The sequence below is a fragment of the Lytechinus pictus genome, chromosome 15 (assembly GCF_037042905.1).
Source record: "Lytechinus pictus isolate F3 Inbred chromosome 15, Lp3.0, whole genome shotgun sequence".
Classification (NCBI taxonomy): domain Eukaryota; kingdom Metazoa; phylum Echinodermata; class Echinoidea; order Temnopleuroida; family Toxopneustidae; genus Lytechinus; species Lytechinus pictus.
This window is the reverse complement of record NC_087259.1, coordinates 1,530,203-1,555,946: the sequence shown is the minus strand read 5'-3', so window position 1 is coordinate 1,555,946 and position 25,744 is coordinate 1,530,203. Positions and strand designations below refer to the sequence as shown.

General features: G+C 36.7%; 1 protein-coding gene across 1 annotated transcript; it reads right to left on the bottom strand.

Moving 5' to 3' along the window:
- Positions 1–1,806: 1,806 nt before the first annotated feature.
- Positions 1,807–25,291, bottom strand: LOC129277188 (D-galactonate transporter-like). The gene is made up of 7 exons (XM_054913400.2): positions 23,510–25,291; positions 22,261–22,413; positions 20,614–20,886; positions 19,007–19,061; positions 8,992–9,183; positions 5,350–5,646; positions 1,807–4,295 (listed from the first exon to the last, which is right to left on the bottom strand). The coding sequence occupies exons 1-7, from the start codon at positions 23,743–23,745 to the stop codon at positions 3,855–3,857; spliced, it is 1,647 nt and encodes a 548-aa protein (XP_054769375.2). The 5' UTR covers positions 23,746–25,291; the 3' UTR covers positions 1,807–3,854.
- Positions 25,292–25,744: the final 453 nt, after the last annotated feature.

Here is a 25,744-nt window from a genome sequence, read left to right as displayed (position 1 = left end):
AGCATCTCCCCCATGTTCCACACATGGCAAGCTAAACATGCAAATTATATAAGATTAATTAAGTTTACAAGATGTAAACAAGGCCTTTCATTATATCAGCTTTACTCATTATTAATTTAAGTATGTAACCATTTTTATTGATTTTCGAATTCTGCACCATTTTTGTTGTTTTCCGTCCATTTTTAAAACTTCACAAGCAAATTTCAGCCTTTGATACACACCTGTCTCTCAAGATGTGAGAGCTAATGTGTGACTGACATTATTAAAGATTACATTTTAAATAAATTACTCAAAAGAAATCAAATCGATACACGTTTAACTCTTTGTCATGGTACTTTATTTTGATATGGTGATGAATTACCACCACAAAAAGAAGTATTGACCATCTTGCCCGAAAAGCAGTATTTTTAATGATAATTTTTCTTGCCTCAAATAGTGTTATCAGAAGACATACTACCCAAAATAACACAAACTTCCAACAAGTAAAGGTTTTCTAGGGCTGTGTGAATAACACGTTTTGCTTAATAACTCAAAACAACATCAGTGGTCAATACTTCCTTTTGTCATGGGAGGGCAGTAACTGATTCCGTGCTTTTTTTTGGAGGAATTACTTCCTGTTGGTACCCAGTTACCTCACCTGGGTTGAGTTCAGCACAATGTGGGTAAATTTCTTGCTGAAGGAAAACACAACATGGTTGGCAATCGAACCCACATCCTTCAGATTGAAAGACTAGAGTCTTGACCACGGCGTCCCCAATATATAGCATGGAGGTTCTGCAATATATAGCATGGAGGTTTGGCAAGCCCCTCCGTTCTGTTTTATATAGTTATTAGTCAAAGTTACTTTAGTTCGCATTAGTTCTCACTGTTTAAACCTTCTAATTCTTATGCATTATTCCGATTGATATTGTACTTTAAATTTGACTATGTATTGTTACTTTGATTTTGTTGTGCTTTGTGAACGGAAAATGAATAAAATCAAATCAAATATAGTGAATAGAAGACTTAACAACCCTTGATGATATCTCATCTGGACCTGTAGACTTAGAAAGTCTAATATTGGAAGTTTTAAGATATCATTTGCAGATGTAGGATTCAGAAAGAATGAATTAAGTGTTCTATTCACTGGTAAATAGTCATAAAAATAAGTTCAATTCATTTCATTTCATTCAATTCATTTCTTCTTATTATTATATATAAATTCATTATTATACTTATCGATATATCTCTTCCGAATGACCAAAAATAGTTATTGAATTCTTCAACAATATCTTTATTGGAATGTAATTTTATATTTCTATTGAACATAACTGGCTTTTTAATATTGTAATTCGTGAATGTTGTAATTTGGTGATTGGTCAATATATTAGTTATTCTGAATGGAAAGTAGCAATGTACAACTATATACGATACTGACATTTATATAATATTGTTAAATGTTAATATCACTAATATTATTACAATTTTTCTTTTTCTTTATTACTATATATATATTTTTATATATACTGACAAGCAGCACTTGGTGTAATCGTCAATATACAACATTCATGAATAGAAATATAACAAAGCAAATAAACAAAAACATAATTACAGTATTGTATCAAAACTTAAGTCCACTTTCAAGATATATCTCATGACGTAGGTAATAGGAAAATAGAAATAAGCAAGTAGGAGAAAGAGAGATCGTGGAAGGAATTGTGTGACAGAGAGAAATGTGTGAGGGAGAGAAAGGTGGTACTGCAAACTAGAATAAGAAAATTGAGTGAGGTAGATAGGAAAGATGGCGAAGGAGGTTAAGGAGAGTGAAATGAAAAAAAAATGACGAAAACAAAATATCGTCAATCATGGTTGGAAACTACATAAGAACATGAACATATAAGACACAAATACAGATCCTATAAATACATTCAACATCAAAATCATTTAGATAAATATTTTGACAAGACAATTGCAATAATTTCAAAGTTCCATTCATGTACAAGTCATACAATTATCATGAGATAAAATTGAATAATGATAAGAATGATAATAACATTCACAAGTTATAAAATTAACGTATGTAGCATGTGTTGATTGTTTTTACTCTCATACTTTGTAAGGGAATTAACCATACCCATCTAAAATAATATCACACCGAACCTCAGTTGATGCTTTATCAATTCCTTAAGAGTAAATTCAAACAAAACAAGCATATTGAAAACATCCTTATGAAATGTAATCACAATGTCGAAATTTTATCATTATTGTTATTATTATTTATTAATTTTGATCAAATCATGATACAAACGTAAATGACTTTTATACAGGGTAAAAACAAACGATACAGAATGGAGCAGTGCTGGTCAGGGGGTGATGAAAGCATTAATAAATAGCTATTGCTCGGAAGCATGTCACCCACACATGTAGCACTGTGTATGTACAAATATCTAACTTACAAAACATACAAATTACAAAAAAAAATCTAACTCAGTGCTTAGTGAAATTTATATAAAAGAATAATGAAAATGCATAAACTGATTGATGTTTTAAATTTAACTGGAGAACGATTGAAAAGTAATCTGGTCTTCTGGTCAGTATATAGACTGGTGAAATAATAACTAATATGCGTATTGTCTGTTCTAATCCAATAATCTGGCAATATGGAGATAAACACACCCAGTTAATTAATATAATCATAAATAATAGCATGGAATATAATTTAGAATACAATAATTGAAGAAACCCAAACAAAGTAAATCTTATTCATATTTATCTTACTTCTTATATTGTGGCATTATTATAGAGTAAGGAGGGTAGAGGATTGAGAACAGCAGCATCCTATACGTCGGTAGTGAGAATATTCCATATTCTTGGAAACCGGGGAGAGAGTGAGAGAATGAGTTCTCGATGACAGATGACAATGTAAGGAGTTCTTGATGACGAGAATTGATAAGAACATTGCATGAGAGTCTTGAGAGAGGTTCACAATGAATGTGACCATGTAGACATTTGAAAATAAAGGAACAGAGCAAATAATTCCTTCTTGAGGTAAGACTAGACCAATTGATGCACGATAGTCTTCATAAGACATGTCCCCCTTCCGCTGCATAAGTTCGATGCACTCTTTCCAGTTGCTTTTCCTGTTGAATGGTGTAAGGATGTCATGTTGGATAGGAATATTCCAATATAGGGAGGATAAGAGACTTATAAAGTGAGAATATTGAAACAGTAGAAGACTTGCCTGCAATTAGTCTAATGAAGCCGAGAAGGCGATTTGCCCTGCTTACAACATTATCAACATGTAATTTCCATTGCAGATTATTACTTATTGTGATGCCATTGTACCTATAAACATTTCTCAAACAGGAGTTACTCAAAGTTATTTCTTATTACTGTTAAAATTTCATTTTATACAATTTTAAGCGCTTAAAAAGCGAAATACATATTTCATTCAGTTTCATATGCACGATAACATATTGACTAACGAATTTGTGACTGCGATAGAAATTTCCATGAACTCACTGCTATGATATCTCCTGAAACAAGAATTTCTGAAGAAAAGAATGATTGTCGTGTAACGTGAAAACGCTAAATCGCAAATATGTCGTTCGTCCAGAGTCACCGACGAAACTCCTGTTTTGTTTTACAAACCATCGACAAAGACTTCTTTATCATGAAGAGCATTTGACAACAGCTTATCTACGTTCTAGAATGCGTCTGCGTAGCTGTTGCGAAAAAACCCTATATGAAAGGCATGATAGACCACGACCCGTAAATTGTATATATAGTATAGTGGGAGCTATTAACTACCACGTAAATACCATTATGATCGACTGTAAAGACATCGTTTCTCATATATGTCGACCCCTCGTCTGTTACCGAGAACGGTATGATACCGTGAGAGGTGTGGTTTCATCGTGCTCAGCTGCGACTTCCTCTTCTTTCTTGTCTTGTTGAGTTACTTGTTTCAAAGCCTCGATCTTTTTCTTAAGGTACTCAACCAATCCGAGGGGTATGAGAAGTAGAAGAATAGGAACACAAGAAAAAAATCCAGTGATAATCGTTAACGCTTCACGAAGACCAAGCAGAGAAGCGATGGGGGCAACGATCAGATTGACAGCGCCACCTATAGAATACATGAGGAAGAAATTGAGCGCGAAAATTGCAGTCTTGCATTGCAGAGGTGTGAGGTCGGAGATGATGGCGAGGTTGACTACGTAGAACCAGTCACTAACGGCAAGATAGATGCCTCCTAGAGCAACACTCACTACAGCTGGAGTATGGAAGACCCATGGTACCAATAAAAGCGTTAGAATCTGCAAATACATCAAACATACATTGAATTATCGGAAAGTATTTGGTGCAATTGCTGTAATATATTCAAATTAACTGAATTGACTTTTCGGTGTTTTTAATCATAAAAAGATTTTCTTGAATGCGATATTGCACTAATAAAGTGGCTGTAGAGTTTTAATAGGGAATCTATATTCTAATTAAGGCAATCCAACTTCAACTTTCCGCGGCGTAAGGACTAATTACGGGCCTATAAGACGACGGTAGATAATATACTAGTTTAGATCAAGTATGTGAAATCGTCATTTAAAAACTTTTTCGAATATTTAGTTATGTAGGACGTTTTTAGATCAGTTTATATTTCATGGATAAAGCAATTATTTGTTTCGGACGACGCGTTTCTATTATGCTTAAATACGCTATACTTACTATATAATTTTACTAGTATCTGGTAAGTGGGAGGTTGCTTCCCTGCTTATGTTTTATCCAATTTCAGCAGGTAAAAGCATTATGGCGTAACATGCAAGATGCCTTAGTTGCTATCTCGAGGTAACTATTCGTTATTTTCTGTTTTTTGTGTGTTGTGAACCAAAGTTCAACGAAAGTTCGTTAGTTGCTATCTCGTTTGCAATTGATATCTCCAAACCCGGGTTCCAAACTTCCCTGGGAACCCTGCCTTTTCACCTTTCCGAGATAACCAAACATTACAAGTTGCCTAAATGTCTGCAGGTAGTAAAGTTTGCAAAGCCTATATTGTTTGTCGTTCCTGACATAGTAGCTATATGATAAATATAACGCGGTAATAGAGCTCAGAATCCGATGAAAATCGAGCTGGTTACCATGAAGACTAGCAAATATTGTAAGACCTGGGGCCCCGTTTCATAAATCTGTTCGTAAGTTACGAATGACTTTACCACGACTGGTGACCATTTCTTGTTCTAAATTATGTAACTGATTTAGCGCCTAAGAACAGGTTCCAGTCGTGCATAAGGTTGTGCGTAACTCAAGGAACAACTTTATGAAACACCAACCATGGTAGAGGGAAGATAGACATGGGGCCCTTGTTATCTTTCTTACCATTAGACCAAGACTGAGCCACAGTTGCCCCCGTAAACCAGAAGACTTCTTCAGAAGATCACCGAGGATCCCGCCGAATATATTCCCAGGAAAGCTTAACACCAATACGACCACACCTATAATTGCCACATTAAAGTCCGGGAAATATTCCGCCATGTAGAGAGTTATGTTGAATGATGCAACGTTCAAAGCCGCTATGCGTGACGTGTTAGCAAACATCAGAGACAGCATTACCGACCACACAATCTGCTTAAGACCTTCACGTTGTTGCTTCCAAGATGGCCGCAGTGTCCTTATCTGGTAAAGCAATGGGAGAGATTATTTAAAACAAAGAACAACGAACAACTTTATGAAAAAAATTTACATAATTTCAAGTTAAAATTAAAAACCTATCTATTCCAACAGTATGTACAGCACCTAGGAAACTCTTGCAGCGCAATAGAATATATATAAATAGTTTTTGCGCTATATAAATGCATATTATTATTTATCATTATTAACTTTCAAATTATTATTTAACTAGGTTTTTCGTTTCGTTTACTCTAAAGAAGCCTCACATGGAGAAGAATTAAAGCCTATCAGGCCTGTACCTTCAAATCGCAACTCCGCCAGATCTCTATGAAATTTGTTTTCATTCCGAATAATACAAAGTGATTGTATTGACCTGAATTGCAAGACAACACACACTCCACCAGAGAAAAAAACATGCGTGATGCTGAATCGAGCTGTAACTTCAATCATAACGTAAACTAATAGGGTTGCAAGAAATATTTGCAAATCAATTGCATATTTCTGTTGCAAATGTACAACTGTATACTAGATTAATATTAAACTTAGCAAATCAGATTAAATCTCTTGCTTAAAAGCCGACTTGCAATGGAGTACTTACTTGCAATTGAAGGAATATTCCAGGCTGCAGATATTTATATTTCAACAGAGTAAAATTCTCAGAGCAAAATGCTAAAAATTTGATAAAAATCGGATAACAAATAACGCAGTTATGAATTTTAAAGATGCATTATTCCGATGAAACAGTTCTAGGCATGTCTTCATGGGTATTCATTAGGTGGGCAGATGATGTCATATCCCCACTTTTTCTTTTGTATTTTATATATGAAATTAGGTTTATTCAAAAATTTTCTACCAAGAACTAAAGCAATTGGATTGACAACTTATTAAGTACACAAGTTATTTATTGCTGCAACTTTCGTCATAATGGAGTCACGTCATGTATGAAAAAATGAAAGAATTATGATTGCATGTAATAACATAAGAAAAAGGAAAGTGGGGATGAGACACCATCAGCCCACCTGATTCATGACGACGTGCATAATTTTTTTTAAATAAAATATTGCTAAACTTTAAAATTTAATAACTTTGTTATTATCAGATTTTGATGAAATTTTCAGCATTTTGCTTTGTGAATTTTACTATATTTATTAAGATATAAATTCAATTAAATTCAATTAATTTCAATCAATTCACTCGATACAAATAACATATATACAGGCAAATAAGAAATAGGCCTAGATGACAAGAAAGAACAATACAAAGTAACGAAAATAATAATACAGTAAAATAATGTACAAAAACAGACTTCGAGTGTGGACTGGCATTAAAGGTCTATTGTATCTAAGAAGTTCCAGCCCAGTAAACATGGTAAAGAAAGAAAAAGAAGGGATACAAAATAGAACCTACAAAGACAAAAACATGCATTGGAAAAACAAGCATTAACAAAGTAAAAATGAATAAATAAATAAATATCTTCAGCCCGGAGCATGATCCCTTTAATTGCAGGCCCGTAACCATTATACGAGGGGGTTCTGAAATACAAAAGTGGTCCTTTCGTAGATTAGGATCCAGCTTTTGCCAAAAGGAGGGCTGTAAAATATTTCCATCCACAGTTTCTCCCGATCGGCCGCTAAAAGCTAACTGAAGAGTGAAGATTCCAAAGTATACCTTAACCAGCGGATAAGGTATCTCATAACATAATAATGCGAGCACAAGCAAATTTTTTTAATATCATGTATTCAGACCTGAAAATTGAACATTCTTAACAATTATTCATCAAGATGCGTGTAAATAACTAAACAATTAATGAGGGCCCGAAGCGCTAGCAGAATGTTGAAATACTGACCTGAATGTGGACCTGTTTATATTAGGACTGTTTGCAGTTACTCATGGAGATGATACATATCTCACCAATAATTAATGCGAGCGCGAATTACGAGCTTTTTTTTAATTCTGACTTGAAAACTCGATATTCTAAACCCTGTTTGTAGGTTGGGATGGGTATTATTGATGCAAGCGCGAAGCGCAAGGCGGTTTTTTTTCGGGGGGGGGGGCAATTAAGACCTAGAAACGGGACATTCTATAAACTCTACGTAATTAAGCAGGATATGGGTATCTAATTAAACTACATGAGAGTAAGATCTTAAGCTCGAATTGAGAATTTGTTGATATTCTGACCTGAAAACCTGACATTCTGTACACTGTTAAAATAAACTGTGATTTTACAGGGAAAAAAAGAAGATTTTGGAGAAAGCAATAACAGAATCATTCTGTAAATTCATAAAACATTTTTCTGCAATTTAACAGAACAGGTCTGTTTAAAAAGGGTAAAAGTGTGTTTTATTTAAGGAAATTCGTAAGATTCCATACACCAAATACCAATTTCATGTAAGATTACGCAATCTGGTAAGATTACAGGTGTTCTCGAGACTCTGCTGCAGGAACTTCTTTTGTTTTAAGGATAAATTTTCTAACAGTGTAGGCTACCTTCTGAAATTATTAACGGGAGGACTTTCTAATTGATAAACAATTAATGCGAATGCAAAGTGCTGAAAACGTTCGATAAACAATGTGCAGGTATACTGAACAAAAAGGCGACATATCAAGGACTGTTTGCTGAAATTAAGGAATGGGATAAGTATCTCGCTAATGCCAGCTGTTTTTTTTTCTTTTTTGGTAAATATATTAGGCACTTTTTGTAATCATGAACAGGATGCATATACCTCGCTTAAACAAATTAATGAAACCTGAAACGCGAGCAGAATCATGCGGCCATATTTTTATCGACTTAAAACGGAATATTTTAGCACCATGTTGTTCTCTCTGAACAGATTAAATATCCCACTTAATGCAGATTGAGCGCGAAAGGTGAGCGATTTTTTAAAAGATCTATATAACTCTCTTCCTTTTCCTTTCTTTTGTCTTCCTCCCCTCCTCTCTCTCCATCCTTTCTTTCTTTTTTTCTTCCCCCTCCTTTTTTCCCTGTTGGCAAAGGAACCACATGGCTACAGGCCTGCATTTTAAGTCTTTATTGTTTTCTTCCAATTCTTCGGCATGGATGCTGTCTCCTAGTTTCTTTAAGAAACTATACATCGTGAGAGCACGGAATAAATGCTTACACTCTAAAAAAAATATTGGGTAAAAATTATCCATGAGGGTAATTACGTGTCCAACCAACATTGGGCATTTCTTTTGGGCATTTTTATTTATCTAGTGTGGTTTGCCCAATATTTTTTACAGTGCAGTCTTCACTAGACTAAAAGCTTCAGTCTCTGTCCCATCAGTACGGTGATAGGCAATTGTCAGAAACATACATATTATGCTAACATTCAAGTATTTGTTCTCACCTACCTGACCTCGATGGCTTATTTTTGGATTAACCATGATGCAAGATCCGATGGCGAAGATGACTCCAACTGCACCGCAAATGAAGTACGACCATCGCCATCCGATAGCGTCACTAACATAGATGAAAAGAAAAGAGATGCCGTATCCTGCAATGCCACCGTAGTGCGCTATCCCGACGACGAGCGTATGTACCTTCTGTTGAAGAAGAATAATGATAAGAGACATATAGTGCACCATGTAAGTTTTTTTTAATACATCTATATGAGGTAACCTGCTTAGCCTCAGAAATAATGTTTATATAAATGTCGAATAAAATACCTTGTAGGCTTTTTCCTTTACTCTTTGTTTAAAGTTGTCAATCTAAAGACATCTAGAACAATACTCAGCAAGGGCCTCACCGATCATTGCCAATACCGATTATGGATTATGGCGTCGAAGAATTTTCATTGCTAAATTATAACTATTGTTAAGGCAGACAGGGTGTATTCACTCTGTGTTGATACAGAGCTTCTTCGAGAGCACTAGTCTCACTTGCCATCAATATGAGCAGTCATGGATTCTAACTCTAGAATATAGAGTATACCGGGAGAGTACATCGGACATGTTTGTCAATCTGTAATCATGGTTGGGGGTAGTGACACAAATATCATTCTCTGTGAGAATTTTTATTTTAGTTTAAGGGGGGCGAGTGTATAAATTTTAGGGTGCCAGACAGGGTGTTTATGGCAAAATGTATACAAAGCTGCGTTTGAGCGAAGCGAGTGAGCAAAAATTTTGACCTTCTTTGACCTTCTTATGTTTTGTGAAGCTGCAAGCGAGCGAAGAGAGCGAGCAACATTTTTGACCAGTTTATTACCATATTCCAATTAATTGATATATTTTTTCATGATATTAATAAATATCAAATATTCCATTCTTGCTCTTCCCCTATCCTTTCCCCCTTCTTTCTTGCTCGTGACACTTTTTGGGATCCATGGCCACCCAAGCCCTACGTCTGTACGCCAGCTGGGGAGGAGGGTAGTCCTGAAGTTTTGAGTAGTCAGCTTTATTTTTACAACAAAATTGGGAACTTCGTACCAGGAGTCAAAGGGCTCGATCAATAATGTGAGCGCGAAGCGCGAGCTGAAACCTTTGAAAAGATGACATGAAAATGAACCATATTGAGGACTCTTGTTGGTTTTCATGGATATTTTCTTTCTATACACTCTTTTTAAAGTTCAGTTCTCATTTCATGTGTGTGTTATTTCATATAATTAACCTGATGATGATGATGATGATGATGGGTTCTTGTATAGCGCCGGTATCCGCCTCAGCTGGGCGCTCATGGCGCTTGCTCAAAAATAGGAAATATCTCACAAATTTCAATGTCTTTAAACAGTGCTTAGGATCATCATTCAGTTCAAGTACTGTCCTAGTAATGCTACAATTGAGTTATTCTTGCAATAATGTTGGAGTGGGGAACAGAAAAGACTTCAGGTAAGACTCAAAAGTTGATTGGGTCTCTGCTCTCCTGATAAATTGAGGAAGGCTATTCCACAGCTTTGGTCCAGAGATGTAGAAGGCTCTGTCACCCCAAGTTGTGTGGCTGAGAGATTCTGTCAGCAATGCTTGATCTGCTGATCTGAGACTGCGTGTTGGTCTATGCTGAGATAAGAGCTCTGATATGTAGGTTGGAGATTTATCGTTAAGCGCTTTAAATACGAGGACCCCAAGTTTATAGGCTATTCTCTGGTTGACAGGCAGCCAATGTAGGTCACGCAGAATTGGAGTAATATGGACTCTCTTTCTTTGAAGGGACACAAGACGTGCGGCCATGTTCTGCAGACGCTGAAGTCTGTGCAGTTGATGTTGAGTCAAACCAGTCAAATTTGAGTTGCAAATGTCCAGTCGGGTTGTTACAAAGGCATGAACAAGGAGTTCAGCAACTTTCTTAGTTACATGCTTGCGGATCCTTCCAAGATTACGGATAGAGATACAGGCAGCCTTGGAAGTGCCTGTGACATGCTGCTCCATTGTAAGTGAGGAATCAAACACTACTCCAAGGTTTCTCACTTGATCAGAAGGCTTGATTAAAGAGTTGCCAATTCTTAGATGGTTTATTGTAACTTTGGCTCGTTGTTGACGAGATCCCACAACAAGGAATTCCGTCTTGTCCTTATTCATCTTAAGATAGTTATTAGACAGCCATTGCTGGAGGTCAGCTACACAGGATTCAATGCGCTGAAGTCCTAAATTGACCTCAGTTTGAGATGAGTTGACGGTACAGTAAATCTGTGTATCATCTGCATATCGGTGATACTGGAGTCCGTGCCTCTTGATGATGTGAGATATGGGCGAAGTGTACATGCTGAACAACTGCGGGCCGAGGACAGAGCCTTGAGGAACACCATACTTCAGCGTTGATGAGTCGGATCTGGCACCGTCAACGGAAACATAGCTCGTCCTTCCTGTCAGGTACGATCGAAACCACTGTAGTGCGACTCCGCTGATTCCATATAGGTCACTAAGTCGATGGAGAAGAATATCATGGTCGACAGTGTCGAACGCTGCTGAAAGATCCAGTAGGACTAGAAGCGATATCTTCTTTTGATCCATGCCGGAAAGTAGATCATTCTGGACTCTGAGGATTGCTGTCTCGACACTATGATTGGCACGATAGGCAGACTGGAATGTATCATGGAGAGAATTATCTGTGATGTAGGAACTCAACTGGTTCATCACGACGCGCTCCAGTGTCTTGCTCAAGAAGCTGAGGTTGGAGATCGGGCGATAGTTGCTCATGTTCTCTGGATCGAGTTTTGACTTCTTCAGCACTGGATTAACTTGTGCAACTTTCAGAACTTCTGGGACTTCTCCAGATTGTAAAGAGGTATTAATGATTGATGTCACAATAGGGATCACAGTAGAAGAACAGGATTTGAGCAACAGAGTTGGGATAGGATCCAGATCACATGATTTTGGTGGTGAAGATAATACAATGCGTCGTACCTCATCCTCTGTTACCTCTTCGAAAACCGACAAGTTACTAGGTGATGACAATATTCCAGCAGAAGGAAGGCTTAGGTCATCAGCAATCTGGCATCCTTGGCGGATGTTTGAGATCTTTTCATCAAAGAACTTACAAAATTCTTTGGATAGCTGTTCCTTTGACTGGTGCTGTGGGAGAGGAGACTTGCTCTTGCGATGAAGGACTTTGTCAGCAATACTGAAGAATCGTCTCTGGTCTTTTGCATTCTCTGTGAACAGGTCATTGTAGTATGTTGACTTTGATTGACGAATGAGTCGATTGACCTTCTGCTTCTGCGATGTATACATCTGCCGATGAATCTCAAGTCCAGAGTTTCTCCACAAGGTCTCTAGGCGACGTCTTTCCCGCTTTTCAGTATGAAAGCTGCTCTTGAACCATGGAGAATGGGGTCTCAGAACCACTGTACGTGTCTTCATTGGAGCATGACTATCAAAAATATTTTCAAGGATGGTGTTATACTGCTCAGCTTGTGATGACAATGAGTTAAGTTTCAACTCTGTACTGGAAAGCTTGGAAGACTTTATATCATCACATAGAGTCTCCTTACTGATGGCTGATACATTCCTTGTTTTTACTTCAACCTTCTGGTTCTGAGGGCGCTCAAGATACAGCTTGATGGTTATTGCTGAATGATCAGCTATCCCGTCGATGACATGCAGATCATCAAAAAAGGTTGGGTCTGATTCCCTGGTGATCAGTAAGTCCAGAGTGTGACCTTTTCTATGCGTAGGACAGGTAACACTTTGTCTAAGGTTGTGGCTAGAGAGGAGATTCTTGAAGGCACAAGCATTTGCATTTGACGCTGAGTCGACATGAACATTAAAATCACCTGTGATGATAATAGGCATTTGATTCAAACATACATCTTCAATAAGTGACTCAAACTCTGCAGTGAACGCATCGAAGGAAGAACCTGTTGATCTAGTTGGTGGGCGGTACACTACAACAAGTAGGAGTGATAATGTTGAACTGACAATTTCAGCTGAGAAAACCTCAAAAGCCTTGGGGTTAGCGATAGATTCAGGAAAACGCACATTCAGAGTAGATTTGTATAAGAGAGCAAGGCCTCCACCTCGTTTGTTGTTTGTGCGTGGAAAATGCTTGAACGTATAACCCGTTGGCGTGATGTCTCCGATGACAATATCGTCTCCAGTCTTGAGCCAGGTTTCACAAATGGCCACGATATCAAGTTTATTGTCTAACACAAATTCAATAAATTCTGTTGTTTTATTTCGCAGTGACTGAGAATTGATAGAGCAGAACTTTGCTTGAGTTTTAAAAGGATACACTGTTGGGCAGATATTCCTTTGGTTCACAGGTCGAGATGTAGACCTATGTGTCCTTGCTGATCCGTGGGGCCTCTCCCGATGATGTTTATGTAAGTGAGATCCAGCCCGTCGACTACGAAGATGAAGCAAGTTAAGTTCTTTTAAAGTCTGAAACACATGTGCATCAACATGTTTGGTACCACATGCATGTCTCAGTGAATGAAGCTCAGCACTGCTATATTGAAAGGCTGACCTGGGCATCATTAACACTATGAAAGTCAATGATAATCTCTTCTACCATTGATTATAATCCTTTCACAATAGACACAGTCCACAGGCAGGATCACTTTCCATTGTTCCCATCTGGGCTGGTTTCACAATAACAAAGGGCTGAAAGTCCACATTGGCTCTGTGCATAAGAGCTATATCCAGCTACACTTAGGTTTCTCAAAACCAAGCAGTTGAGCAGAAATTTTCTCTCAAAATTCTGAAAAAAGTAGGTACCAATCCAGAATGCAAAGTAGTTCACCAGAATCAGTGATTCCACTTGAAACAGTTGACATAGAAATGATATCCCAATGCACTGACAAAACAGTTGAAAAATGTGAGATTTTGGAGAGCAAAAATGAAGGCAGCAGCAGCAAAAACAGCGCCCAATGATGGTGAACCTGGATCAAGACAACAAGTGGAGCGACTCTGGCAGTCTCGCCTGCATTACGCAGCAGTGCTGACTTTGGAAATGAATATACGGTACATGTAGAATAACCATTTACAAAAAACACCATTCATTTGATGATAAAACACTGTGTTCATTGACCCTAAATGACATTTGACCGTGATTGTGTGACCGAAGACTTGTGCAAGACGATCAGTGATACTTGATTAGTAAGTCCACATTTCATGAACTAAATCCATAAATTTTTCAAAATTATGATGGCAATTCAACGTATACCCCCAACGCGGCCAAAGCTCATTGACCTTGGTTATGTGACCTGAATCTCACGCAGAATGGTCACTGATGCTTGATTACTCTTAAGTACAAGTTTCAGAATTATGATATATTAAAAAAACTTAACCTTGGTTAAGATGTCGTTTTGATTCTCCCAACATTAACCCAAGTTCATTGACCCTTAATGTTCAGTAATACTTGATTAATCTTATGTCCAAGTTTCGAAATGATCCTAAATGATCTTTTACCTTGGTCATGTGACCTCAAACTCGGGCAGGATTTTCAGTAAATCCTTGATTACCCTTATGTCCAGGTTTTATGAACTAGGTCCATATACTTTCTATGTTCTGATGACATTTCAAAAACGTATTCTTCGGTTAAGATTTTGATGTTGATTCCCCTGACATGGTCTAGGTGCATTGACCCTAAATGACATTTGACCTTGGTCATGAGACCCCAAAACTCTGGCAGGATGTTTAGTAATCATTATTTTTTTTTTTTAAAGCAGTATTTCTGCATTTATTAATAAATCAAAATTACAAATTTATAACAATGATATAAAATCAAACATACATAATGATCAAGTTACAAAGGTGACGATTGTATAGTAGTTACGTATTAATTATTTTTTTCGTATAAAGATCTAATTGATCGAGAGTTGTATACTATCAGGAAAGGCCGCCTGATATAGACATAATATTCATGTAAACAATAACAAATGAATTTAAATGCAGAGGCCAGCTATCGTAAGCTGAAAGCTTGAAATAATAGCAGCCAGGGGAAAAGAGGCTACATGGAAACCATAATAAAAATACCGGGTCTTTATTATTTAAAAGTGATGTCACTTATATTGCTTAAAATATAATAAAAGGAAAGGGGGAAGGGGCAAGATGAAGTGTGTGCAAGTGAGTGCGAGTGCAGGTGAGAATTTATAAGTATTTAGATAAAAGGTACCTCTTTAGTGAAGCTTTAAATGATATAAGAGATGCAGCTTGTTTGATATCATTCGGAAGGTTGTTCCAAACATCCGGGCCGTGATGCCGTATTGTTTTGTGAGCAATTATTAGTTTTGGGTTTGTTAAATGAAAGTCAGATGAATGTCGAGTAGGGTATGAATGAATGTCTCTATTATAGACAAATATATTTCGAAAGGGTGTTGGTATAGTGTTGGTGGAAAATTTGTACATAAAAATAGCAGTTTGATAAGTGTGAATATCGTAGATCTTCAATGTTTTAAAATCATGAAATATAGGATCAGTATGAGCGAGATAATGGGAGTGATGACAAATGCGAAGTGCTTTCTTTTGAAGGCGCAATATTGAATCGATTTTTATTTTGTTACTATTTCCCCATACAATATTACAATAAGATATATACGATAAGATAAATGAGTTATAGAGCATAAGTAACGATCTTTGAGAGATATAATATTTTAATTTATACAAAATGCCTATGCCTCTTCCTGCCATCATGCTTATATTACGAATGTGACTACTCCAAGTTATGTTAGCATCGATCACTACACCTAAAAATTTAGTTTCTTGTTTTTCATTAATGGGTATATCATTGATATAAATATTATCGCGAAATATATGTTTAGAATTAATGTGTTTGAAGTACATGAAATTTGTTTTATCTATGTTAAGTGAAAGTTTGTTTGATTTAAACCATATTGATAATTTCTTTAATTCTTGATTGAGAGTTGCAACAAGTATGTTTAAGTTGTGGTGTGAATAAAATATGTTGGTGTCATCTGCGAATAAAACATATGTAAGTAAGGGTGATGTGTTCACAATGTCGTTCATATATATGAAAAATAATAAAGGTCCCAGGATTGAACCCTGTGGTACTCCACATATTACGGGGCATATATTAGATGATTTGGATTTAAAATTAACATATTGGCGTCTATTAGCTAAATAATCTTTAAACCAAGATAGTACGATCCCTCTGATTCCATATGTCTTTAGTTTACTCAGTAATATGCGATGGTCCATTGTATCGAACGCCTTCGATAAATCCATAAAAACCCCAATAGTGTGCTCCTTTTTTTAAAGTGAATCAGTTATCTTATCATATAATTGTAAAATTGCATAATCGGTTGAATGGTTTTTTCTGAAACCATATTGATTGGGGATTAATAATTTGTTAGTGTCCAAAAATGAGTATAAACGATTGTAAACAATTTTTTCAAGTATTTTGGAAATGCTTGGTAACAGTGAAATAGGGCGGTAGTTTACAATCCGACATGGGTCATCTTTTTTATATATTGGAATAATTTTGGCAAGTTTTAGCGATTCAGGAAAAACACCTTGAGAGAGAGACAGATTGAAAATATGTACAAGTGGAGAAGCCAGGAAAAAAATTATTTGTTTAAGTAGATATACACTTATCCCATCATGGCCATTGGATTTGCTGGGTTTTAAGGATCGAACAATTTCTAACATTTCCTGAATATTTGTAGGGTTGAAAATTAAGGAGTGTTCGTTATGGTTATCTAAATATTGTGAAAAATCATGGTCATTGGTAGCAATTTTCGAAGCTAGGTTTGGACCAACATTAGTAAAAAATGAATTGAATGCGTTTGCAATAACACTGGGGTCTCTGATGTGGTCACCATTTTCTAAAAATTCATCATTGTCTCGATCATCTTTTTTCTTACCTAGAATGTCATTTATTGTATGCCATAAAGTTTTGTTATTGTCTTTATTGTTTTCAATTTTGTCTGAGAAGTAAGATTTTCGTGCTAAACGGATTACAGATGTTAATTTATTACGATATTTTTTGTATTTATTTTGATGTTCTATTGTAGGTGATTTAAGTGATATCTTATACAATCTATTGCGAGTAAATATAGATTTAATTATTCCTTGAGTGATCCATGGTTGTTTATTCTTCTTTTTGTTTGAAGTTATTTTTGTCAAAGGTACGTTTTTGTTGTAATAATGACGAAGTTTGTTTATGAATATTTCATATGAATTGTTAACATCCTGCTCTTGAAAAACAGCTTGCCATGTTTCTGTAAACAGATCTGTTTTTAGGGAATCTATGTTGCGCTTGGTCTCTTTTCGTCGAGTAGTGTGTTCTGTGTTGCATTGTTTATGTAAGCGATAGGTGCTTGAACATATCGTGAAAATAGGTAAATGATCAGAGATATCATAATATATTATTCCATTATTATTGGTATTAAATACATTTGTAAAAATATTGACAATAATTGTATGTGTCGCATTTGTTATCCTCGTAGGTTTATCAATGAGAGGTTTAAAAGAAAATGATGACATCAAATGTGTTGGCCGAGGGCAGTATAAGGTATTGAGAGATCTATATTAAAATCGCCCATGATGTAGATGTCCTTATTTTCACGAGATACAGTTTCGAGACATAATTCTAATCTATCTAGGAATATATCAACAACGCTGTTTGGTGGCCTATATATTACACCGACTATTTTATTTTTATGTTTATCATCGATAATTTCTATGAATAAAGTTTCTAACCCGTCAAGTTGAATATCGTCCCTTATTTTATAATGCATATCATTGTGAATATAAAAAGCGACCCCACCTCCCTTACCTTGTTTACGATCTATATGGTTAAATGTATAATTATCAATTTCGAATATGGGAGGGGTTGTTGAGTGTAACCACGTCTCGGTCATACCTATAATAGAGAATGGAAATTTATTCAATATATTTAAGAATTCACTGAAAGTTTCAAAGTTCTTTTGTAAGCTTCGAATGTTTATGTGCATTAAGCTAAAGTGATTTGGTTTATCGTTTCGATTTTTAGTATTAAAAGCTGAAATAGATTCTTTAGCAGTGTAATATTTGCTCTGGGGGGCAAATACTTCATCATTAAATATGTCATCCAAATGAGGTACATTTTGGTTTGCAGTACGATTGGGAGTGCTCGGTGCGTGCAAGGTGCTAGGAGGGGTGCATGTGTTTTGCGTTGAGTGTATAAGGGTGTGTTCACGCGTGAAGGTCTGACATACTCAAGGCTAGTGGCAACCTGTATTTTTGTGACAGTTGCTACAAAAAAAATGGGGGGGGGAGAAGGAGGAAAAAAGGTGAAATAGCTGTTTGCAAATAATTATGTTAAGATAAAACATAATGTTCGTGGGATTCTATTACCCTCAACAAAATGGGCAACATTGCCTGGAAAAAGAATTGAATGTATATACATAGTACAGCTGCACATGGTTTTGTGTACACTCAGCAAACTGAACGAACAATAGATCAAATAAAATTGCATGTATTTTTTCCATCACAATAAATTAGACAATGTTATTGTTCAAAGATAAGGGGTTCAATTGCCGGTATGGCAATTACCCGGAAATACCGTAGATAGCTAGGGGAGAAATATGTACACCGCAAACAAAAAGAAAAAAACGCCATTCAAACCCCAAGCACGTCGCTCAAGCCGCCATTCCAACAACCATTGCTCAAACCAATTTAACCAAACTTTAAACAAATTATGTCCAAGTTTCATGAACTAGGCCCATATACTTTCTAAGTTATGATGACATTTCAAAAACTTAGCCTCATACATGTCATAATAGATTAGATTCATGCACTCGACCGTAAATTATTGGGGTGATAATACAGGCCACGATCCCCCTCTCACTTGAAATATTTGAGGGGTGTATCCCTGGCCTCCCCCCTCCCCCCCCCCCCCCCCGGTGATCGACACCCATGATATCGGAGGTCATATTTTAAGAGACGGGGAGGGGTGCGAGCGCTCTATGGTATGTAAAAGGCCTGCACTTACCGAAGGAAAGACACTGACTAAGTAGGAAAAAGCCACTGGTATGTAGGGGCCAGAACTGTATAAGACAAACAAATGAAAAGGTGATTTATTGGGTGTGCCATTGCAGTGTGAAATAATTCGATGATCTTTGTCAGGAACCTTGCTACAAATCCCTCAAACCAGAAAATATGGGCATGATTGTGCTGTTTCATAGAAGGAGAATACAGTTAAGCTTTCAAGAGTGACGAAGAATATACTGTATCTTTACACAGGAAATATTATCATGATAAGAGGGGAAAAGGGGATTCTCTTTTGATCCTGATCAATATGCATGGCATGTATGTAAGGTCATTCAACCACATTTCTACAGAAGAAATCCAAATCATTTACAAAATTAAGATGTCCCCCTGTAAGTAACCAGTTGGTTGACATTTTTTGTTCAATCTCTGATATTGGGATATAAGGTCTTTAAAACACTTTTCGAGATATTGACAAAACTGAATTTCGAGAGTAGTCATATTATTTTACACTGTATTCAATCTTTCGTCATTAAAATGGGTGGACATTCATTATCACTATTATAATTGTTGTTGGTTTTATATCAATTGAAATCATTGTCATTGCGACCATCTGATTTATCACTGTCTCCATTACTCATATCAGCGTTACTGTTACAATTGCTTATCATTTTCTTTGCTTTTGTGCTGTCTCATCTATCTTTATATAATTTGTCTCTGACTTTCCTGTTTTACGACTTAAGAAATTGATGGAAATAATTACGAACGATAAATAAAATGAAAACGATGGCAAAAGGCGGTGGTCGATGGCTCATTAGTTATTAAAGGAGAATGAAACTCTTGGAGCAAGTTAGCTTTTGTGAAAGCAGAAAAATCAAAGAATAAGATCAACAAAAGTTTGAGTAAAATAGGACTAGCAATAGAAGAGTTATGAGCATTTGAATGTCGAGATCACTAATGCTATGGAGATCCTCCCGTTGGCAACGCAACCAAGATCTATGATATCACAGATGAACAACTCTCCCCTTTTGGACACTGAAAATATACCCCAAAACATCTTTTTTTGCTCATTCTAATCATATGACAAACGATTTATCAATGATATAATGTTGTGAAACCTCTGTACTTGTCCTCTCATAAAGAGAACACCTCACCTTGTGATGGATTCTATAAAAGTGAGAATATAAGTGAAATAAGTACTAAAGCAATGAGGGAGTTGTACGTGTGTGACATCACAGATCTTGGTCGCATTGCCAATGGGAGGATCTACATGGCATTAGTGATCTCAATATTCAAATGCTCATATCTTTCTTATTATTCATTCAATCTTCCTCAAACTTTCAACAATATGTTTCTTTGATTTTTCTCTTTGATATGTATTCAGCTGGTTTCAAGGGTTTCATTCTCCTTTAATGACTGTTTATTTGCTAAGATCGTCGTAAATTGGATTAGTCTACGATTTTGGGGGCATCGTAGGTTGTTATGGGCTGCGATGTTTATATGTTATCATTTACGGCTATCACACGCTTTCATGATTGTGTTGGGTACCAATGGAGGGCCTAAGTCACAGAGTCTATACAATTTCTTTTTAATTTTATGGTCTATACTTACAAAACACCAAAGAAGAAGCGAAGGAGCGCGATTGCCCAGTAGTCGTTCATAAAGGCTGTAAACAAAGTACAGAGCGTCCACAGTGTGGTAAACATGCATATAATGAAGGATGGTTGCCATGAAAACCACTGGATGAAGCCCAACAGCGGTATGCCCACTACACCTTGCACAATCATGTAAATAGGACCAGCCAATAATTCATACAGAGTACCCTGTCCTGTGTATTGTATTCCACATATGTCAGGTAAGCACAGTGTGCTGTTCTCAAAACATCTGATGAAGAGGGAATGAAACGAATGGCAAATTGGAACATAGATTATACAACTTAAGCAATGTCATTGTTAAGAATGAACACTGAAAAAACATAATCGGTTAAATGTATGATATTACTTCTACAACTGGAAAATATTTCAGTATTCGATCCAAAAATATTTATTTATTTATGTATATATGTAATTATTTACTAATTTAAATATAATTATCTACACATGATAATCAGCACAGGGTCTGATTAACATTGCTGTCATGTGTATAGTACAAAGACATGAGCAGAAATAATGTACAGTAAACAATAATGGTGAAAAAAATACATCAAGAATAAACAGCAAATTAATCATGACATGTATAAAATGATAATAAATCTAATGAATTTGATAAATTATTAAAACAATTTATATAGAAAAGGTGAAATGGAACGACAAACCCGATTACTAGGTGGATAATGGATATTTCTGGAATTTGATTGAGAGCGAGTGGGGGAGAAGGGGGGATATTCAAGAATGTGAAAAAGATAGAAAAGGGAAGGGAGAGGGAGGGAGCAAGAAAGGGAGAAGATTTGAAATCGGGAATCTGGACATTTCAGGGTGCAGATGATAGGGCATAGAGAATGGCATCGAGGAGAGAAAAGGAGAACAATATATCACAGACTCGAATGTTTGTGTGCGTGAACCTAAACCCCATTCCAAAGAGACCATGACTTCTTTCTTGCTTGATCTGTCAAATGTCTTTCAGTGAACTTTCAAAGATCTCCGGGGTCCTTCACGATTCATGATTGATCCTTCAGATCGTGGTCTCTGTGATCTTCAAAACTTTTTTAAACGGTACAAAACAATCTTCTAGCGGTCTCTCAATGAACTTTCAAAGTTCATTAGTCTTTCCATGATCTTTCAACAGTCTCTCGTTTTTGTGGGGGAAGATGACTGTTTAGGTCAGACTTTCAGGGTTCTTACAGAGGTCTTGTTCGGTCTTTCAGAGAACTTGATCTTTCAAAGATCTCTGGCTATACGCCAGATAATTTTTTAGTGATCTCCCAATGATTTTATTGGTCTTTCAGTAAACTTTGTCTTTAGGGTCCTATATTAATATTGCTGGAAATGTTTCTTGGTCATCGTTTCGGAGTCATTCCACAGAGACAGCAAATTTCACTAATCTTGAAGACTTATGAAAGACCTTGCCAATTTTCGGTCCGTTCAGTGAACTTCCAAGGCTCTTGTGCGTCTTTGAGATTGGGCCAAGAGGGAGAACTTAGAGCGAGGGAGAGGGAGCTATACTAGGGGAACAAGATATTTCCAGAAAATACATCATTTTACATTTTACATTCATGACGAAATGACTTGCCTGACATACCAGTTATTTTCAATACTATACCTTTCCAAATCAGAACACAGTCCATTGATGTCTCCTGTAATGTTCTCATCGTGGAGATAGTCACGTGCCAATGTTTTATTTATCACCTGACACCGTGTTTCTCCAAAATGCAACTCGTTGGCCATGCCAAATATTGTTACAATTAGAAGGTATCTGCAGTGAAATAAACCATAAAAATTAAAGTCTGGCTTTAAATTTTTTTCTACAAAATTCAAGATGGGTCTACCGCTTGTGAATTTCACTCAACGCAAAATCATTTCAGAATCATCAGGACATACTGTACATGTTCATGTATAATTATGTTATGTACATCACAATTTTCATCAATGTGCAAAATATTATCCACAGTATTGGTATTGTAAATGATTCATTAAAAACATTGATTGATGAGTGCACTGAAGAGTGATATTAAAGATTTAAACAAACCTCAATATTTTGCTACAGATCACATTCTGCACTCAAGATAAGGCAAAATTATATGTACATTTATGTGTTCCTGATCAGTACACACAGTAGTTGCTCAATTCTCTTTTACTCCATGTGAGGCCGAAAATATGTCTCTGACGGGAATCGAACTGGCGTTTTAAGCTGGGGGCCTGGGCTCGATTCGGAGACAGGGACATTTTTCTGGGGAACTTCGATTTAAGTTACGCCTACCATCATCAGTGGCGTTATAGTCTGATAGTCGAGTCCGGGGCAAGTGCTAAAATAACGCCTCTTTCAAAGTGTGTTAGATATGTAAATTATTAGTTTAAAAAGGGCGTGATTTTAAGACTTGTCCCATCTTTACTTAACTGCGATCCTCCGCCCCTGCATGCACAAGGGGCCCGTTTTATAAAGAGGTACAGCTATAGTAACTATATAGGCCTACATGCATGTATATCGACTCCTTGAATTTGCCGATTGGTTTTATCGTGTGCTGAGCCAGTTTACCAAGGTACGCTGGCGGATCCGGGGGGGGGGTCAAAGTTAATTTTTAATTTAAAATTGCAGTTAAAACAGAAGTGTGCCTCCTTTTTGAAAGTGAAGACCTTTTTTTTTTTTTGCTTGTCAAATTTTCCTTGGGAAAATGTGCCCCCCCCCCCCTTTTGGAAAATCCTGGATCCGCCACTGCCGTGGTAATTCCCATATTTGGCAAAGTTACAATAGTTAAGTCTTTATGAAACGGACCCCCAGGAGAAAAGTAATGACAACCTATCCTCGATCCATTTTGTGATAGCAAAGCATATTTATAGGTCGATCTACTTACTGCTGTGTGTAGTTCAATGCATTTAGGAATGTTACGATGACAAGACCGTAGATTCGCCATCCTAAACCGATCAATTTCTCATCAACTTCGTATTTCTTTATCCTAGCAGCTTCCTCTTCGGTTTCCCTCTCCAGATCTTCTTCCTCTTTCTTTCTAACTTCTTCTTCTATAATTGCCCTCACGAATGGCGATTCTTCAGAGTACTCGATAAACAGCGTGTCATCTTCGTCACCCATCGTGTAAAACTTTATATACGCTGATGACAACTTCCATGCAAGAAAATATACTGGCTAAACGAAGGAAGAGTCCTTATGAACATTATGGCTTATGAAATATACCTCCTCTGTTCTAAGCATGGATGATTCAATCTGCAATCCGTCCGTGTATATCGGACCCTAGTCATAAAATGTATACTCTTTCTCCCCCTGTGCGCCGCATCAACGGACAGCAAATCTCAAATCTTCACACAATCCGCCAATACCTTCTCTGCAAAAAGGTATCTGGCGTCATCTGTTAATCTGGTGAAGAGAACTGAACTTAAGTCCGTGTAATCTCCTTTACCCTCTGATTCCTCATCCACGGCTACCATATCCTCATTGTAATGCAACAATAGCGTAAATCAAATCATATAAAATCGAGGTTGTGGTGCTGGGTTATTCATCATGTAGTGTGTTAGAGCTATAATCTTATTTTCTGTTCAAAAGTTGATAGTGAAAACAAAGTGTGTTCACTCACTGGAATAGTCGTAGAAGTCACATATGCAACATTATTCTCGTTAGTAAATATAGGTAGTGCACCTAAAGTTTCACTTGAGAGAGCACTGACTCAATTTAGGGTTATTCATGATCAATTCGACGATACACTGACGCGAAGGTTGGCTTGGCCCATGACGTACATTGTATCGCTTGACTCAAATAGCCTCCGTCTTGTTTAGCCTTATTGTGGTTGTTTTTTATTGATGAATTTAAGGTTCCATCGATATGTACTCTTTTGGTGTACTCTGTACTGCAGGTATATTTAGTATCATTGGTTTACTTTTTATCAAGCTTTGTTTGAGATTGAAGCATATATAATACTTAAACCGTTGATTGCTTGCATATATATATTGCACAACTTTGCCATAATAATCAACACTTTGATTGTGGGCATCAACGGAAAGACAAGAGATTGCGCATGGGGAAGCATTGACATATGCCTATTGTACATGTCCAAAAACAATAGACAACGTTTTTTTTTTTCAGTATCGTTCTTGCATTCTATACTGCTTTCTAAAGTAATGCCTGTGCTACCAGATATATCCAGGCAACTTAATTGATCTTCAATGTTTCATCTCCTACCTAGTTCCAGTGAATCCGTTAATTATGAGGTTAATTGCACCAGTGAGTTGGCATCCACGCACCACGTAGCCAAAAAGTCACAAATTTCGACGTGCTTCGCGTCTTTATCAGTAATAATCAGAGAAGCACAGAGCTATAGAGGTATATAGGCATAACCCTCTCTGCTACACTTAAACGGAAAGTTGCGAGAAAGCGATGGAATGTTCCTTTATCGAGGCCTTAAAAGATTAATCACTGCAAATTTATCTGCATTCCGATCTACATCAAATTCTCCTTGTTGCATGATAGTCAACTTAATTGCACCTTCACTGCTAGTAGCAATCTCGTGATAAAACGAATAGACCGGTTTTCGTATTTACCATGAAAGTCAGAGCTTATAATCTACTTTTATGCTTTTACACAATACATTTCCTTCACGGTATGACTGTACGTCAACTAAGGACCTTCTTTATATTCCCCAACCAATTCATTTCGTTCGAATTGCATGACTGGGTATACTTAATAGGCCATACGGGAAAGAAGGGGAATATGCGAGGAAAGCTCTTTAGGTTGTGACATAGGGTTTTCAACCCCGGGTTTTCAACGAAGGCGATTATGGGGCCTTACACTAAATCCCGCACTTAATGTTATGACAAAGTTTGTTCATATGAATTCACATCATATTCTGTACGTAATATCATGTGCTAAATCGGTTTTCAGTAATTAGCAGCTGTATACTTTCTCAGTATCTATAAACAAAAATTAATCCAGTTACTTGTGGATCAAGAAAAGAGACATAGGCCTACGACCCGAATAAGGAGTAAAATATAACATTATTGTTGAAAAGATTAAAGCATGGACCAAACTAGGGAAACTAGTCACATGAATACAAAATTGATGGTTTGCTATATTTAGTTAT

What these genes read in the sequence shown, in the direction of transcription:
- LOC129277188 (XM_054913400.2), bottom strand. Translation starts at nt 23,745, where the DNA reads ATGGGTGACGAAGATGACACGCTGTTTATCGAGTACTCTGAAGAATCG. An exon ending in TAGTCAGTGTCTTTCCTTCG is followed by an intron (nt 9,184 to 19,006) that starts GTAAGTGCAGGC and finishes CTTCTTCAACAG; the next exon opens with AAGGTACATACGCTCGTCGT. An exon ending in GGCTCAGTCTTGGTCTAATG is followed by an intron (nt 4,296 to 5,349) that starts GTAAGAAAGATA and finishes ATGTATTTGCAG; the next exon opens with ATTCTAACGCTTTTATTGGT.